Source organism: Podarcis melisellensis, assembly GCF_964234715.1.
Source record: "Podarcis melisellensis genome assembly, chromosome: 2".
Taxonomy (NCBI): domain Eukaryota; kingdom Metazoa; phylum Chordata; class Lepidosauria; order Squamata; family Lacertidae; genus Podarcis; species Podarcis melisellensis.
Genome location: NC_138529.1, coordinates 118,912,016 through 118,930,173, shown reverse-complemented (window position 1 = coordinate 118,930,173; position 18,158 = coordinate 118,912,016). Strand labels below are relative to the sequence as shown.

At 48.1% G+C, this 18,158-nt stretch overlaps 1 protein-coding gene across 1 annotated transcript; it reads right to left on the bottom strand.

The window, feature by feature from the left end:
- Positions 1 to 5,967: 5,967 nt before the first annotated feature.
- Positions 5,968 to 12,100, bottom strand: PSMB8 (proteasome 20S subunit beta 8). The gene is made up of 6 exons (XM_081903240.1): positions 11,913 to 12,100; positions 9,893 to 10,043; positions 9,637 to 9,748; positions 8,245 to 8,374; positions 6,292 to 6,496; positions 5,968 to 6,170 (listed from the first exon to the last, which is right to left on the bottom strand). The coding sequence occupies exons 1-6, from the start codon at positions 12,057 to 12,059 to the stop codon at positions 6,082 to 6,084; spliced, it is 834 nt and encodes a 277-aa protein (XP_081759366.1). The 5' UTR covers positions 12,060 to 12,100; the 3' UTR covers positions 5,968 to 6,081.
- Positions 12,101 to 18,158: the final 6,058 nt, after the last annotated feature.

Genomic DNA, 18,158 nt, shown 5'->3' with positions numbered 1-18,158 from the left:
AAATAATGCAGGGTAAGGAGATGTGAGGAAGTCGAATCAGTTATATAAGAAAAGTTGTACTGAATGGTTGGTTATATTTTTCTCTTTTTTTTTTCTTTTTTCTTTCTTTCTTTCTATATGGCTCTTTGGTATTTTGGTTCTGGCTTTTTGGTGTAGGGATCTTGTATTATGTATTTGAAAATTTAATAAAATATTTATAAAAAAATAAATGAATATTTTTATGGGTGTGGACAATGAGGAGCGTTTCTTATGCTTAATATCTGCAACACATTGAGTGCTCGTCCAGAAAAGTTGAGACTCACCCTCCAGTGCTATGCTCATGAGGCGCTTTCCTTCTCGTTGCTTAGGACTTCGTAGCAGCGGGGGAACCGCCAAAAAAGCCCCTTCGGGCGCACGGGAGGAGCGAGCCGCCCGCTTTCCCGCCCTCGCCGGCCTCCTGGGGCGCACGCAGCGCTCGCGCCCTCCGCAGCCCGCCCAAACGCGCGCCAATGCCGGGCGACGCGCCCCCTCCGGGAAGCGCGACGTAGGCGCCGCTCCTGCACCCGACGGCCTTTTCTGCAGGGCTTCTAGCTGCAAGCGAGTGTGCGCGCAGAAGGCGGCGCCTGGGCTGGGGAGCGCGCAGCCTCGTCCTTTCCTTCGCAGCCAGCACTGTGAGAGAGAGAGTGAGCCACCAGGACCGGGGCAGAGAGCTCCGAGTGCGCCCCCAAAAATGTTGCGCCCGGTGCGGCTGGCACCCCTTGCACCCCCCACGCTACGCCACTGGCTGTCTCTCTCCCCTGGTCTCGGATTCTGCCAGTTATTTCTGCCAGTCCCATGTAGTCTATCACCTTCATCTGCCATTCTTCCAAGGTGGGTAGATCTTGTGTCTTCCAATACTTTGCGATGAGTATTCTTGCTGCTGTTGTAGCATACATAAAGAATGTTCTATCCTTCTTTGGCACCAATTGGCCGACCATGCCCAGGAGAAAGGCATCCGGTTTCTTCAGAAAGGTATATTTAAATACCTTTTTCAGTTCATTATATATCATTTCCCAGAACGCCTTAATCTTAGGGCACGTCCACCAAAGGTGAAAGAAAGTACCTTCATTTTCTTTACATTTCCAACATTTATTATCAGGCAAGTGGTAAATTTTTGCAAGCTTGACTGGGGTCATGTACCACCTATAAATCATTTTCATAATATTCTCTCTTAAGGCATTACATGCCGTAAATTTCATTCTGGTGGTCCACAACTTTTCCCAGTCAGCAAACATAATGTTATGACCAATGTCTTGTGCCCACTTAATCATGGCTGATTTCACCGTTTCATCCTGTGTATTCCACTTCAACAGCAAGTTATACATTTTTGACAAATTTTTTGTATTGGATTCTAACAATTCTGTTTCCAATTTTGATTTTTCCACCTGGAAGCCAATTTTCCTGTCCACATGGGTAGGCAAACTAAGGGCTGGGGGCCGGATCCGGCCCAATCGTCTTCTCAATCCAGCCCGTGCACGGTATGGGAATCAGCATGTTTTTACATGAGTAGAATGCATAGCTGTCATCTTTCAGATTTGAAAATAAGGGATCAGCAGCCTCACCTGTCCCAGGGACAGACTATGGGATATCTAACAATCCGGGATAGCAGCGGGAAACGGCGCTGGAATAAGGGAATTTCCTGCAAAAAAAGAGAAGGGTGACAGCTATGGTAGAATGTGTCCTTTTATTTAAAATGCATCTCTGGGTTATTTGTGGGGCATAGGAATACATTCACCCCCCAAAAAAAAATATAGTCTGGCCCCCCACAAGGTCTGAGGGACAGTGGACTGGCCCCCTGCTGAAAAAGTTTGCTGACCCCGGTCTAAAACAATGCAGCTACAGAAGAACAGGAATCCTTCCCAAAATAGAATTATAAACGAGTCTCATACCTATCACGTACCTTACGCAGGTATACAAACTGGTCGAGAAATGTGAGCTTGCAGTATCACTTTGAAGGGACAGGATACCCAAATCCTGTCTGTGAAATCACCCCAGGCTTCAATAATCACCCCAGGCCTCAAAACTGTCCAAAACTCCTTTTGTCTTCGAAAAATCCAAAGCAGCTTTTCTCTGCTCTCCTCTGCTGTGCATAGGCAAAATGTTACTTTTAAAGGCTAATGAATAGGCTCTGTTGATAGCAGGCCTGAGAAACTGAATCTTATCTCATTCTAGTTGCAGCATCTCTGGACATGCTGAACCACTCTCATCCCCCTTTTCCTGGGAAGGGCGCCAAGAGTCCAAGAGTCCCAAGACAGCTTTCTGTTCATGTTCAGAGGAACTCATGGGGCAGGACTCTGGAAGGAGGAGAAAGGAGGACGGAACTGGAAAGGGGTATATATGCTTGTGCACATGACTGTGAATTTCGTGCATGCTTTTTGTGACTTATCACACTTGCTCCTTCTACCAGTTCATTGATGGTAGAAATAAAAACCTTTTCTCCGAAACTATTCCTTGAGTGTCTTCCCTTTCCCAGGTGCAATATTTTTCCCACCCGAGGGCAAAGCCTCATAAGGCTACAACTTGATGCTCTTGCTCTCATTTTGAAAAGATATCTATACTGTAATGAACAATTCCCTGCTAGATTTTATCATCCCCAATGGGCAGGGATCAAAGTCAGACCCCCCAGGTGTCCCTATTTTCCAGGGGGGGTCCCGAATTTCCAGAAGCTGCCCCAGTTTCTGATTTGATTCCAGAATGTCCCGCTTTTCCTATTTTCATCAGAAAAATGTCAGAGGGTACAGAGTTATGTGACCCCCAAGCCAAGGAGATAAGTAACTCTACAACCTTTAGAAGAAATCTGAAGGCAGCCCTGTATAGAGAAGTTTTGTAATGTTTTGTTATTTTTTTAAATGGTGTTAAGATGCCCAGAGTGGCTGGGGCAACTTATTGTATTAAGTGGCTGGGGCAACCCAATCAGATGGGTGGGGTATAAATAATAAAATTATCATCATTATGTAATAGGATGTCCCTATTTTCATTGGGAAAATGTTGGGAAACATAGAATTGTAGCGTTGGAATGGACCCCCAGAGTCATCTAGTCTAGTCCAACCTCCTGTGATAGTAATAATAGTAACAACAACATCAACTTATTATTTATACCCCGCCCATCTGGCTGGGTTTTCCCAGCCACTTAATACAATAATCTATTAAACATTAAAAGCTTCCCTAATGCAGGAACCTCAGCTAAATTGAACATGACAGACAGCGAGAGGGTACATAACGGAGAGGATTGAAGGTGCAGGTCAAATCCGTGTCCAGGGCGGCTGTCTACCAGCTCCACCTGGTACGCAGGCTGAGACCCTATCTGCCTGCGGACTGCCTCAGCAGAGTGGTGCATGCTCTAGTTATCTCCCGCTTGGACTACTGCAATGCGCTCTATGTGGTGGTAGGAGTCTACCTTTGAAGGTGACTCGGAAACTACAACTAATCCAGAATGCGGCAGCTAGACTGGTGACTGGGGGCGGCCGCCAAGACCACATAACACTGGTCCTGAAAGACCTACAAGGGCTCCCAGTACGTTTCCAAGCACAATTCAAAGTGTTGGTGTTGACCTTTCAAGCCCTAAATGGCCTCAGCCCAGTATACCTGAAGGAGCGTCTCCACCCCCATCATTCTCCACACTGAGGTCCAGTGCCGAGGGCCTTTTGGCAGTTCCCTCCCTGTGGGAAGTGAGGAAGTTAGGAAGAACTTTCTGACAGGAAGAGCTATTTGAGAAGGTGGTGGAGTCTTCTGCATTGGAGGATTTCAAACAGAGGCTGGATGAGCACCTGTCAGTCTCTTTAGCTGCGATTCCTGTCTTGCAGGGGCTTGGACTAGAGGACCCTCGGGGTCATCTACAATTCTACGATTCTATAGAAGCCCAAACCCAACAACAATAACTGTTTCATCATCCCCACAATTCTCTCTCCAATAGATTCTCCCCAACGGGGTGGGATTTGTCCTATCAATCCCTAGCAGGACTCAATTAAAGACACACCCCTCACTTTCCAGGTTTGGGTGAAGGGCAGTTTAGACATTCCCCACCCCCCAGAATGCTTTATATACCTGAAGGAGCGTCTCCACCCCCATCATTCAGCCCGGACACTGAGGTCCAGCTCGGAGGGCCTTCTGGTGGTTCCCTCCCTGCGAGAGTGAGGTTACAGGGAACCAGGCAGAGGGCCTTCTTGGTGGTGGTGCCCACCCTGTGGAACGGCCTCCCATCAGATGTCAAGGAAATGAACAACTATCTGCCTTTTAGAAGACATCTGAGGACAGCCCTGTTCAGGGAAGTTTTTAATGTTTGATGTTTTATCATGTTTTTAATATTCTGTCGGGAGCCACCCAGAGTGGCTGGGAAAACCCAGCCAGATGGGTGGGGTATAAATTAATTTCTTCTTCTTCTTCTTCTTCTTCTTCTTCTTCTTCTTCTTCTTCTTCTTCTTCTTCTTCTTCTTCTTCTTCTTCTTCTTCTTCTGTTCCTAGTCCCTGGTGTGGACAGTTCTGAGCTATGTGGACTGGAGAAGGCAGAACGAGGAATGAGCAACAGGCTTGGGGCATCCCTTCCCCCCATATCAGGATTGATCTACATGAACCCTCTGCATACACTTTATGTGAAAGGCAATGAGATGAGGAAGAGGTTCCACACCCTGAAGTCCCCACAGCGAACCTAAACCAGAGGGGCTCATCAGCATCTCAGAAAGGGCTGCGCTTCACTGATCTGCTGTGCAAAACCGAGAGAGCCAGAAAACACCTCCCAGATCTTCTCAATAGCTTGATGACCGCAGGTGCTTCCTTAACGGAGAGCAGTTGAAGTTCCTGGAACTGCAATGCCACAAGACACCCACACGGGTGGGGACACAAAGGTTGTGTTTGTCGTGGTTTGACTCTGGAGCAGCGGTTCTCAACCTGTGGGTCCCCAGATGTTGTTGGACTACAACTCCCATCATCCCTGACCACTGGCTAGGAATGATGGGAGTTGTAGTCCAACAACATCTGGAGACCCACAGGTTGAGAAACACTACTCTGGAGAAAGCCTTGGGGGGGGCTGTAGTTCAGCATTAGAACATCTGCTTTTCATGCAGAAGGCCCCAGGCGCCACCCCCAGCATCTCCACTGGGAGAGTCTCCCTCTCAGAAACCCTGGGGAGCCTTGCCAGTCAGTGCAGGCAATACTGGGGCAGGTGGACTAACGGCCCAATGCAGTTTAAGTGTAGCAGCAAGATTCAAAGACAGTCAAGGCCACTCCATTTTGAACTGGACTACGGACTTTTGTAACTTTTAAGGATTATTGCCTGCCTGATTTTAATCACTGTGCTTGTTGAATCCTGGCAAGGCTTTTCATGTGAGTAAACTTACATTTTTTTGTTTACAAAAGCAGTCTGTGAGTGATTTCTTCGTTAAGAGGGAAACGTAGATGGGAGAAAAGGAATTCAAGTCTGCCTAAGCATCCTTGGATATCATAATTGGTCTAGAAGATTAAGCAACCTTTTCCCCAAAAGCATCTAAAGATAAACGGCAAACGGATGGTGATTTTAATCTGCTGAAAGAGGTACAGTGGTACCTCGGATTAAGTACTTAATTCGTTCCGGAGGTCTGTTCTTAACCTGAAACTGTTCTTAACTTGAAGTACCACTTTAGCTAATGGGGCCTCCTGCTGCCACCGCGCCGCTGAAGCAAAGTTCTTAACCCAAGGTACTATTTCTGGGTTAGCGGAGTCTGTAACCTGAAGCGTATGTAACTCGAGGTACCACTGTATCTGCATTCTCACACAAGTGAGAAAAAGAGGAAGAATAATAAATAAAATATCCTGTCCTACTCATCTAAATTCATCCAATGAAGTTGTCGTGGATAAGCTTATCTTAAACACAATAATTCCCAAATGTTCAGTCAACAACCTCCCACTACGTGTATCCTGTATGCTACTTCAGACCGGTTAAAATCTTCTTTAAAACACCAGCGCCGAATCAAAGACTTTATCAATGAAAATACTTTATTGCTGCCCCGTCATAAATGTAGCTCTGTCCCTTTCTGCCCTTCGCCCCTGAGTGTTGAAGCATATCCAGCATTCCTCGTGGTTCCCGGCTGCTCACTTCTTGGCTTCGGCGTACTGGTGGAGCAGTTCGCTGACATCTGTGCGCCCGACCCGGATCCAGCCGTCTTCCTTCATGTGATACACTGCGCGGGGCGACAGAGAGGTACCACCACAGCAGTGAGGTTGTGCAAAATGAAAGCAGGCTCTCACCAAACAAGGGGGACGTGGGGCTGGGACTGCAGAATGGGGGTGGGGGGCACTTACTGTTCACCACACCGCCTGAGTAGGCATCGCGGTGGGTTGCGTACGAGATGGCCTTCCTGCCGAGTTCGTAGGCCTCCTCCACACTGAGATCGGGGCGATGGCCGCTGTCCAGGATCCCATAGGCATAGCAGTTCCCACTTCCCGTGGAAAAGAGGGGGCCACCCAGGCGTACCCCGTTATCGTCTATGTAGTAAAGTCCAGGTCCCTAGAAAAAGAGGAAGAACTGGCCTCATTTGCCTCTGATCGCGGCCGCTTCCACCCAAGTCTGGCTGATCTTGCAGCCACTCCCCACCCACTCATTCCCACCCCGCTCCTCAAAAGTCACAAAGTTGTTTCTCTCCCTCAGGCCCTCATTCTGGCAGCACTTCCCATGTGCCCCCCCCCCCAGATCCACACTAAACCCCCTCCACTAAACCTCTCTTGAAAATGTGCCCTGGGTGAGTTCCCAGCGGTATGATAAATATTTATCAACCTCGTATACACCATACATTGAAAGCAAAACCAAAGAATCCTGGGAACATTAGTTTACTGACCCCCACAGAACAGATAATCAGAGACCTTTGTGGGCCTCCTTGACGAGAGGTCCGGAGGGTGGCAACACGAGAACAGGGCCTTCTCTGCAGTGGCTCCCTGCTTGTGGAATGCTCTCCCCAGGGAGGCTCGCCTGGCACCTTCATTTCTTCAGGCATCAGGTGAAAACGTTCCTCTATAACCAGGTCTTTGGCTGATTCTATGGCCTTTTAAATATGTTTGTGGGCTGGCGGGTTTGTTCTTGCTTTTATTATGTGCTTTGTGTTCTCATTTGGTATTTTTATGTTGTGAACTGCCCTGTGTTGTTTAGATGAAGGGTGAAATACATTTTACACATCACTTGGGAAGACGGGCGAACTAATGCCAGTGTACTGGAAGAAGCAAAGATCCCCAGTGTTGAAGCAATTCTCTTCAACAAACTTCGTTGGACTGGTCATGTTGTGCGGATGTCTGATTATCAGCTTCCAAAGTAACGACAGTGGTACCTCGGGTTAAGAACTTAATTCGTTCTGGAGGTCTGTTCTTAACCTGAAACTGTTCTTAACCTGAAGCACCACTTTAGCTAATGGGGCCTCCTGCCGCCGCACGATTTCTGTTCTCATCCTGAAGCAAAGTTCTTAACCCGAGGTACTATTTCTGGGTTAGCGGAGTCTGTAACCTGAAGCGTATGTAACCCGAGGTACCACTGTACTATATTCCGAACATAAACATGGAAAGCGTAATGCTGGTGGTCAACAAAAGAGGTGTAAAGACTCTCTCAAGGCAAATCTTTAAAAATGTAGTATAAACACCGACAACTGGGAAACACTGGCCTGCGAGCACTCCAGCTGGAGAACAGCCTTTACCAAAGGTGTCCTGGGTTTTGAAGACAATCAAACTCAGGACGCAAGGGAGAAACGTGCTAAGAGGAAGGCACGTTTGGCAACCCCTCAACGTGATCAACTCCCGCCCAGCAACCAATGTCCCCACTGTGGAAGGATGTGTGGATCCAGAATTGGCCTCCACAGCCACTTACAGACTCACTATTAAGACTGTGTTTATGGAAGACAATCTTACTCGGCTACAAGGGATCACCAAAAAAGATGATGTTCAGATGAAGGGCGGAATGCAAATTAAACCAATAAATAAATAAACTACGATTCCCAGAACCTTTCCAACCCAAGTTCCCAGGATTGGGGGGGTGGGCTGGGCTGGCTTTAAATGTGCAGTGTGTATTTAGGCAGGACCTGGCTGGCAATGAATGAGGAGGAATCCTAGAATCAGACTTCCTCTCTCACCAGAATACCCAGCAGCCCCTCCTTTGACTCACCCCTTATAGTTATCTCTGACCCACTCAGCTCCCATTTTCCTGAGAGATTCTCCCCCCCCCACTCTGCCTGCCCCCCAATTGCCCCCCCCTCCTCGCGGTCACGTTGCTGGTACCTTCTTGTCCCAGCCGCACAGCATGCTCCCCACGGACAGTCCCATCCCCCTGTACTCGACAAGCATGTTGGCCAGCAGTTTGGAAGCAGCCGAGATGCTGATTCGCTCCTTGTTGCGTAGGTAGTACAACCTGCCGGAAGAAATAATAATAATAATATATTACTACTCCGCCCATCTAGCTGGGTTTCCCCAGCCACTCTGGGTGGCTCCCAACAGAATATTAAACATCCAACATTAAAAACTTCCCTAAACAGGGCTGCCTTCAGATGTCTTCTAAAAGTCAAAAAGTTGTTCATCTCCTTGACATGTTATGGGAGGGTGTTCCATAGGGCAGGCGCCACTACCGAGAAGGCCCTGTGCCTGGTTCCCTGTAACCTCATTTCTCGCAGTGAGGGAACTGCCAGAAGGCCCTCAGAGCTGGACCTCAGTGTCAGGGCAGAACAATGGGGGTGGAGATGCTCCTTCAGGTATACTGGACCGAGGCTGTTTTCAAGGTCAGCACCAACATTTTGAGGAAGGAAGGAAGGAAGGAAGGGGAGAGGTAAAGAGAGGTAGGAGGAAAACGAAAGGGAGAGTCGCTCTCTCCTCTTCTTTTTCATAACTCCATCACCCCTGCCGTTTTCAGGCGGGCCAATGACCCATCTTGAGGCCTCCCAAGTAAAACTGTGGCGGCCGAGCTCCCATGTCGGGGCTTCACTATCCTTCTGGAATCTTCCGTCTATTCAACCAGACCCAGGCTAGGCTCAAATTATAATATACGGGGTGGGAGCCGCCGAGAGGAGGTCTGGCATGGTAATCTTTTGCTGTGACCTGCTGAGCTACCATTTGCAGAAGAGGGGTGGTGGTGTCAGAAGAAGAATATCATGACACGTGATTCCAGATCCTAGCTTGTGTTTCCCAAAGGGGATGACCGGAAGGATCCTGCCTCACTGCTCAAGTTCGCTACACTACATGTGACTTTTAGGAAGCAAAAGCAACAGTCGATACATATCAGAGCAATACCTTTATCAGGCCCACCAAAATATTCACAATAAAAGCAAAACAGCTTTCGGGGTCTCCAGAACTCTTCATCAGGCTAGATGAAGAATTCTGCAGAACTCTCAGACCTGCACAACTGTTTTGTGCCATTTTGGTTGGCCTAATAAAAGGCATTACCTTAGAATGGATATTGGAGTTTTTTATGGGTCTGCCCGGCTGCCTTTACACAAGCACACACTCAATAATTCATTTTTTTTCATTGCCCTGCCCAGCATATTTGTGATATGGGGAAAATACCTGCAGAAGACGGAGGTTTACCGAGTTTAGCTGAGATTCCTGCATCACAGGGGGTTGGACTAGATTCCTCCCCAGGGTCCCTTCCAGCTCTACAAATCTCTGATTCTAGGTACCTACCTGCAGTGTTTGGCCAGGAGTCGCTCCCAGTATTGGCAGTCTGCAGCACTCCCAGACATGGTGCCCAACAAGTAGGGGTTGATCTCTATGACTTTGTTGAACACCTTTGCACCTGTGGGGAAGAGAGTTGTCTGTGGGGGGCTCAAGCCAGCGGTGGGGAGCCTCTGCCCCCCACAGTCTAGGCCTAGGTCAGCCAGGCCTCCTCCATTTAATCTGTGATGCCGTTTCAACTCTCTATGTCTCTGTGGTTACTCACTGATGTAGCTGCCAGATGATGCCCGGGAATCGGTGGCGACGATGACGCCATGCTGGAAAGTGAAGGCCATGGTGGTGGTGCCATGCTCCAGCTCAATCCGCTGCCCGCTGCTGCCGCTGCCCTCGCAGTGGGTCTGCAGGAACTCAGAAGGCTGGCGGGGGAGAGAGAGGAAGCAAGGCACAGAAATGCTTAACGCTTTGAAATCTCTTTTATCTGCCATCCGAAGCCACTTTTGAGACTTCTGGAATACACAGCAACAATAAATTATCCCAATGTTTGGGTGCTTCCTTTCCTCCGAGGAGGACGGCCACAAAATGCGTCCCCCCACCCAAACTGGTATCAAGCTGAGCTTCTATAAAGAAGGGGACAAATGTACAGTGTATTTGAAAGACCATTGTCAACACTTGAACTCTTTGGCAGGTTTTAACTAACTCTTGCAATGATGCATAGACTTTAGATATACAGTGGTACCTCGGGTTACATACGCTTCAGGTTACATACGCTTCAGGTTACAGACTCCGCTAACCCGGAAATAGTGCTTCAGGTTAAGAACTTTGCTTCAGGATGAGAACAGAAATTGGGCTCCGTCAGCATGGCAGCAGCGGGAGGCCCCATTAGCTAAAGTGGTGCTTCAGGTTAAGAACAGTTTCAGGTTAAGAACGGACCTCCGGAACGAATTAAGTACTTAACCCGAGGTACCACTGTAATGGAGGGTTGTAAATTAAATGGACTTATTATATGCAGTTTAAAAAGTCCCCCGGAGGGGAGGAGGGAAGTCCTGAGATTTGGAAGAAACTTGTGCTATTTTTACCGTATGTGATTATAATTGTGAATGGAGTTGTAAAATCAAACAAAAAACAAAAAAACAAACTGGTATTGAGCTGGCAGTGGTGGATTTGGGGCTCTCAAATTCCATCAGTTTGGAGTTGTTTTAGGGTAGCTGCTTTTAAAGAGCTGTAACCCCACCAGCGCTTTCTTGGAAGTTAACACAAATCAAGCAAGGAGAAAGTTCAGTGAGGCGCACATGGGTCCAGAGACACATGCTACAACAGTACAGTGGTACCTCGGGTTAAGTACTTAATTCGTTCTGGAGGTCTGTACTTAACCTGAAACTGTTCTTAACCTGAAGCACCACTTTAGCTAATGGGGCCTCCCGCTGCCGCTAAGTGATTTCTGTTCTCATCCTGAAGCAAAGTTCTTAACCCGAGGTACTATTTCTGGGTTAGCGGAGTCCGTAACCTGAAGCGTCTGTAACCCGAGGTACCACTGTACTGAACAAATGCAAAAACACAGCAGCCTCTGGTAGATTGGGAGAACAAATGACAGAGGGCAGGGGAGGGAGCCCCTTTTAGGGAAGTTTTTAATGTTTTCTTGTATTTTTAATATTTTGTTGGAAGCTGCCCAGAGTGGCTGGGAAACCCAGCAAGATGGGTGAGGTATAAACAAGAACAACAAGAGAGAGAAGAGGGAGAAGAACTGGTGGAGGAGGACTGGAAGAAATTTAAGGACTATCTACAAAAACATTGCAAATTGTATGAATGTTAAGGAGGATGTAAGACTAGCAACAACATGGTTCCAACAAATTAGTTATAAGGAATATGAATCTAAATGCAGTTAAAAGTAAAGACAAATTTTGGATAAATGGTAATAAATTGCTGGTAAAATTTAAGAGTTTGGAATGCAGGAACAAGAGTTGTGAGGAAGTCCAATGATGAGAATGAAATGTGGATATTGGAAAATTGTATGTTACTCTGTATGTTTTTTATTGTTTAAACAAAACTTTAATAAATATTATTATTTTTTTAAAAAAAGAACAACAATTTCCAGACCCTAACATGTACCGGTAGGTCAAAGCGGGCCCCCAATCTGCGCCTTCCGGAATACAGATACATATTTTCCTGCTTCTGTCACCACCCAGCAGAGGGCAGCGGGCAGAGATCGCTCGCTGGCGTTGGAAAGGTACTGCTGCCCTAGCTTGAGTGGCCCTCCCGCCTCTTCTTCGCCCCCTTCCCCATCTCACCTGCCTCCCAGGGGGCACGGCGATCTGGGGCTTCTCTACCCCGAAGGCGTAATGCCCGGCTGCCCCCGGCCGCGGGGTGGCGGCTCCTCTCAGCGGGTTCCAGTCCCAGGCGCCGCGCTCCAGCCTGCAAACGTCGAGGAGCGCCATCGCCGCTTCGCCTCTTTTCTTCTCGGTGAAAGCGAAAGCGGCAGCGCCCGACCCGTGTTTCCTCTCCGTGTCTCCCCCGCCACCGCTCTGCTCCTCCCTCCCCGCCTTCCTCCGTGCGCCACGTCGGGGATGGGCAAGGGCGCGCGTGGAGAGGTCGGCGAAGGAGCAGGGCGCACGGTTGGGGAGAGGCGCGCACCGAGGGTGCCCTATCCAAAAGGACCCCACTCCACCCTCTTTGTTGGAGGGGGCGGGAGAATCTGGGGAAGGAAGTGGGGGGAGCTGGGGGGACGGAGAATACAAAGGGAAGAAACCCCCCCCCCCCCAGGTTCCCTGCAGGGTTCTGTAAATTTTTGCCATGACCCTTTGGATATCTCCAGGCTCATTGCGCCCCAGCTCTGGTTTCAATTGCTTGCTTTTCTCTTTCTTACGTTATTTCACAGTGGTACCTCGGGTTATAGATGCTTCAGGTTACATACGCTTCAGGTTACAGACTACGCTAACCCAGAAATATTACCTCGGGTTAAGAACTTTGCTTCAGGATGAGAACAGAAATCGTGCTTCGGTGGTGCGGCGGCAGCGGGAGGCCCCATTAGCTAAAGTGGTGCTTCAGGTTAAGAACAGTTTCAGGTTAAGAACCCACCTCCAGAACGAATTAAGTACTTAACCCGAGGTACCACTGTAGTTGCTTTAGAAGACGATCATCAGGCATCCGCACAACATGATCAGTCCAATTAAGTTGATGTTGAAGAATCATCACTTCAACACTGGGGATCTTTGCTTCTTCCAGCACACTGCTATTAGTTCGCCTGTCTTCCTAAGTGATGTGTAAATTTTTTCGGAGACACCGTTGATTGAATCTTTTGAGGAGTTAGAGATGGTGTTTATAAGTGGTCCCTGTTTCACAAGCATATAGTAAGGTGGGTAGTGCAATAGCTTTGTAAACAAGCATTTTGGTTTCTCTGCGAATGTCCCGGTCCTCAAACACTGCACTTCAGTCTCTGCCGCACTCGCAGAGCTCATGGCTATGTCCCCCCACCATGTGAAGCAGTAAATGCCTCTGCCAGTTGCTGGAGAGCTTGCAACTGGGGAGAGTGCTCTTCTTGCTTGCAGCCTTCCCACTGGTGTCAGAACTTGGAAGGGACCCCAAGGGTCATCTAGCCGAACCCCCTTGCAAGGCAGGAATCTCAGCTGAAGCATCCATGACAGACAGCCATTCGAACATCTGCTTTAAAACCTTTAAAAGGAAGGAGAACTTAAGAAGAGACTGCAAAAAAGCTGCAACTAAACGAATAATTATGGTGCTGGAGGAAATTCTTGAGAGCCCCATGGACTGCAAGAAGATCAAATGTATCCATTCTTAAGGAAATCAGCCCTGAGTGCTCACTGGAAGGACAGATCCTGAAGCTGAGGCTCCAAGACTTTGGCCACCTCATGAGAAGAGAAGACTCCCTGGAAAAGACCCTGATGTTGGGAAAGATGGAGGGCACAAGGAGAAGGGGACGACAAAGGACGAGATGGTTGGACAGTGTTCTCAAAGCTACCAGCATGAGTTTGACCAAACTGCGGGAGGCAGTGGAAGACAGGAGTGCCTGGTGTGCTCTGGTCCATGGGGCCACGAAGAGTCAGACACGACTAAACAACAACAACAAACGAATAATTGTGGCAACCTCAGTTGGGTGCTACCTTCGTTCCCAACACACTCCCGCAAGACTTGCAGTGCCAGATTTATGTATAAGCTAAACAAGCTATAGCTTAGGGCCCCACTCTCTTGGGGGCCCCAAAAAAATTTAAAGGAAAAAAACTGGATGTACATTTCCAAAATATAAGATAAAAAACAAATAAAATAAAACCTACATACAGCAACAGTGTTTTGTGTTGTGTAGGCTCCTATTTGTTATGTGCAAATGGCTTTAGATACCTATTACGTCCATAAATTACCGTATAGCTTATATTCAACACAATAAATAGCGACAATTTGTTGTTGACAAAGGACAGCTGGACATATAAAGGGCCTCATTACCTTCAGTAGCTTAAAGGTAAAGGTAAAGGTACCCCTGCCCGTACGGGCCAGTCTTGACAGACTCTGGGGTTGTGCGCCCATCTCACTTAAGAGGCCAGGGGCCAGCGCTGTCCGGAGACACTTCCGGGTCACATGGCCAGTGTGACATCGCTGCTCTGGCGAGCCAGAGCTGCACACGGAAACGCCGTTTACCTTCCCGCTGGTAAGCGGTCCCTATTTATCTACTTGCACCCGGAGGTGCTTTCGAACTGCTAGGTTGGCAGGCGCTGGGACCGAGCAGCGGGAGCGCACCCCGCAGCAGGGATTCGAACCGCCGACCTTTCGATCGGCAAGTCCTAGGCACTGAGGCTTTAACCCACAGCGCCACCTGTAGCTTAGGGCCTCATCAAACCTAATCCGGCCCTGCGCATGAGCATGCATTTGCTGAATCGGGGTCTCGCAGGCCCTGCACCCGTCGCTGGGTTGGGAACAGACTTGACTTCAACAGCCGCAACTCCATTCTGATTTTTATTTTTTTTTAATCTCCAGCATGCAGTTCCAATCACAATAAAATGAAGAGCGGCTTCTTTACAATCTGATCCTAATAAAAACTCCCTAGCCTTTATTATGCTCAGGGTTGCAGCCTGCAAAGATGGGAGGTCTCGCTTGCCGGCAAACAAAAGAAAAGCGAGCACGGAATTCGTGAAACATTGTCAATAGCAGCTACAAATCGGTTCAAAAGCGAGCAACCGGTGCGCTGCGCTGCTCCTTTCAACCGCTAGGTGGCGCTAGCTAAACGCGCCGCGGCGGCCAGCAAGGGGAAATCCCCGACTGTTCCAAACTTGCGTGACCGAATCTACCCAGCAACCGATGACGCATCCCATGCCTTCTTTAGCCATTGGTTCGGCGGGACACGGCCAAGTTTATCAGCTGGGCGGAGTGCCAGGCGCTGTACAGGAGGGGCGGGAGGAGAGGAAACCACACGGGCCGCTTCCTGCCTGTTAGATCGACGCGATAGAGGAAGAAGAGAAGCAGCAGATGGCCAGTGTTCTTGCCCTTCCCCCTTGCCTTCCTGATCAACCCACAAAGTCCACCTTCCAGGCCCCATAAAATCGCAGCTCTGCTGCAATTGCAATTATGTTAGATTCTGGACTTTTGCATTATTTCCCTGAGTTCATAAACGGCCCCTCCTGCTATTTCTGCAGAATGAGGCTCTGGATAGCTGGCCTCCCCGGTCCTACCCTTAAAGCACCCACTCTTTGCATAGAACCGCTTTCCTAGGAAAGGGTTGCCAACTTTTTTCTTCAAGCAGGGCTCCTGTGCCTTTGACTGCAGTGCAAAAACAAGCATAAAACTTCCTGCCAGCTCTCCAGCCCTGGGAACAGCTGCACCAGGTGGATTCCTGCCCGTTGTGTAGCCCTTCAGGCAAGACAGGAAATTCTCAGTCCCTAGGGAGGAGGACAAGCCAAACACTCCCTGAGCTGGAAGTTAATTATAGCCCTGGGGTTTCCCCCTGATGTCATGCTGCAAGCCTGGAGCCTGGTAATGAACTGGCAGGAAACATTTATGCACAGAGACACCACATCACACGGTGACCTATTTTTTTAAAAAATTTATTAAAGATTTTATAAATACAATAGAAAAGATAACAGAAAAAACAGAAAACAGAACAAGAAAAAAAGAAAATAGAATTAACATCTTTTAGTAACCATATTTTCTTCGCTTTTTGGACTTCCTCACATCTCTCGCTCCTGTGTTCCAAATTTATACAATTTTAACCAGCAATTTATCACCTTGTTTCAATTCTTATTCTATAAATTTCCAATATTGTGTCCCTAACTTTGAATACTTTTATCTAAGTCTTAAATCCCTGATTTAAGCATAATATTTATTCAAAATTTATCTTTCTCTTAAAATTCACTCATTTTCATATTCTTTTCAACTAGCTTAATGGTGCCGTGATATTTTCAATCTCGCATCCTTCTTAGCACTCATACAATTTGCAATGTTTTTGTAAATAGTCCTTAAATTTCTTCCAATCCTCTTCCACTGCTTCCTCTCCCAGGTCTCGGATTCTGCCAGTCATTTCTGCTAGTTCCATATAGTCCATCAGTTGCATCTGCCATTCTTCCAGCGTGGGCAAATCTTGGGTTTTCCAGTATTTAGCGACAAGTATCCTTGCTGCTGTTGTTGCATACATAAAAAATGTTCGGTCCTTCTTTAACAGAATTTCTGCAGAATGAGGCCCTGGATAGCTGGCCTCCCCGGTCCTACCCTTAAAGCACCCATTGTTTGCAAAGATCCGCTTTCCTAAGAAAGGGTTGCCAACTTTTTTCTTCAAGCAGGGCTCCTGTGCCTTTGACTGCAGTGCAAAAACAAGCAAAAAACCTCCTGCCAGCTCTCCAGTCCTGGGAACAGCTGCACCAGGTGGATTCCTGCCCGTTGTGTAGCCCTTCAGGCAAGACAGGAAATTCTCAGTCCCTAGAGTGGAGGACAAGCCAAACACTCCCTGAGCTGGAAGTTAATTATAGCCTTGGGGTTTTCCCCTGATGTCATGCTGCAAGTCTGGAGCCTGGTAATGAACTGGCAGAAAACATTTATGCACAGAGACACCACATCACACAGTGACCTTTCTAGACGCTGCTGGACTCCAGCTCTGACCATTGGCCCTGCTGGCTTCTGCTGGGGGTTGGGAGTTCAGCAACATCTGGAGGGCCACAGCTTCCCTAATGGTTTTTCCATGCTCTGTAGTTTTCCATTCCTGCTGATGTTCACCTTTGCTCTGTCCTGGAAGTAAACGGGCTCTTTCCACTGGAAAAGAGGCAACCACGAGGAGATAGCCATCTTCAAATAACATGGAAGAGGGAGCAAGCTTGTTTTCTCCTGCTCTGGAGGTAGGATTCGAACCAAGGTCTTCACGTTACCAGAATGGAGATTCCAACTCAACATTAGGAAGGGCTTTCTGACAGGAAGAGCTGTCTGACAGTGGAACGGTCTCCCTCGGGAGGTTGTGGACTCTGCTTTCCTGAAGGTTTTTAGGCAGAGGTTGGCTGGCCATCTGTCCTGGATGCTTGAGCTGAGATTCCTGCATTGCAGGGGGTTGGACTAGATGACCCCAGGGTTTACATGTGCACAAATTCTTGCCTTTCTGTAGCAACAGGTGATGCTTAAGCCCACTGTCCTCTGAGGTAGGTTAGGCAGAGAGGCAGCAACTGCCCTGAGGTCACCCGGTGAGGGGATTAAAAATGTCCCCATCTGCTGATAACCTTGCCATTACAGTGGTACCTCGGGTTAAGAACTTAATTCATTCTGGAGGTCTGTTCTTAACCTGAAGCTGTTCTTAACCTGAAGCACCACTTTAGCTAATGGGGCCTCCCACTGCCGCGACACGATTTCTGTTCTCATCCTGAAGCAAAGTTCTTAACCCAAGGTACTATTTCTGAGTTAGCGGAGTCTGTAACCTGAAGCGTCTGTAACCTGAAGCATCTGTATCCCGAGGTACCACTGTACCACTTGTGGTGGAACAACCTTCAATCACTTGGTGCATGGGTAGGCAAACTAAGGCCCAGGGGCTGGATCCGGCCCAATCCCCTTCTAAATCTGGCCTGCAGACGGTCCGAGAATCAGTGTGTTTTTACATGAGTAGAATGTGTCCTTTTATTTAAAATGCATCTCTGGGTTATTTGTGGCACCTGCCTGGGTTTTTATGAGAGTAGAATGTGTGCTTTTGTTTAAAATGCATCATTGGGTTATTTGTGGGGCACAAGAATTCGTTCATCCCCCCCCCCATATAGTCCAGTCCTCCACAAGGTCCTCCACAAGTGGACCGGCCCCCTGCTGAAAATGATTGCTGACCCCTGAAGTGTCCTGAACATGCTGGACTGCCTTGATAGTTGTTGCAACCCGACAACTTCTGGAGAGCACTAAGGTGGCTGGGCCACGGGTGGGAAGGAAGAGAAAAACAGGATGACCATAGTTCAAGGATATACAGCGGCCGTATAGAAAGGTGTCTTCATTGTCCTGGGGGAATGAGATCCATGCTTTATAGTGAAAAACAGTGAAAGAGGAAAACCCACATAAAAAGTATATTTTAATTTATA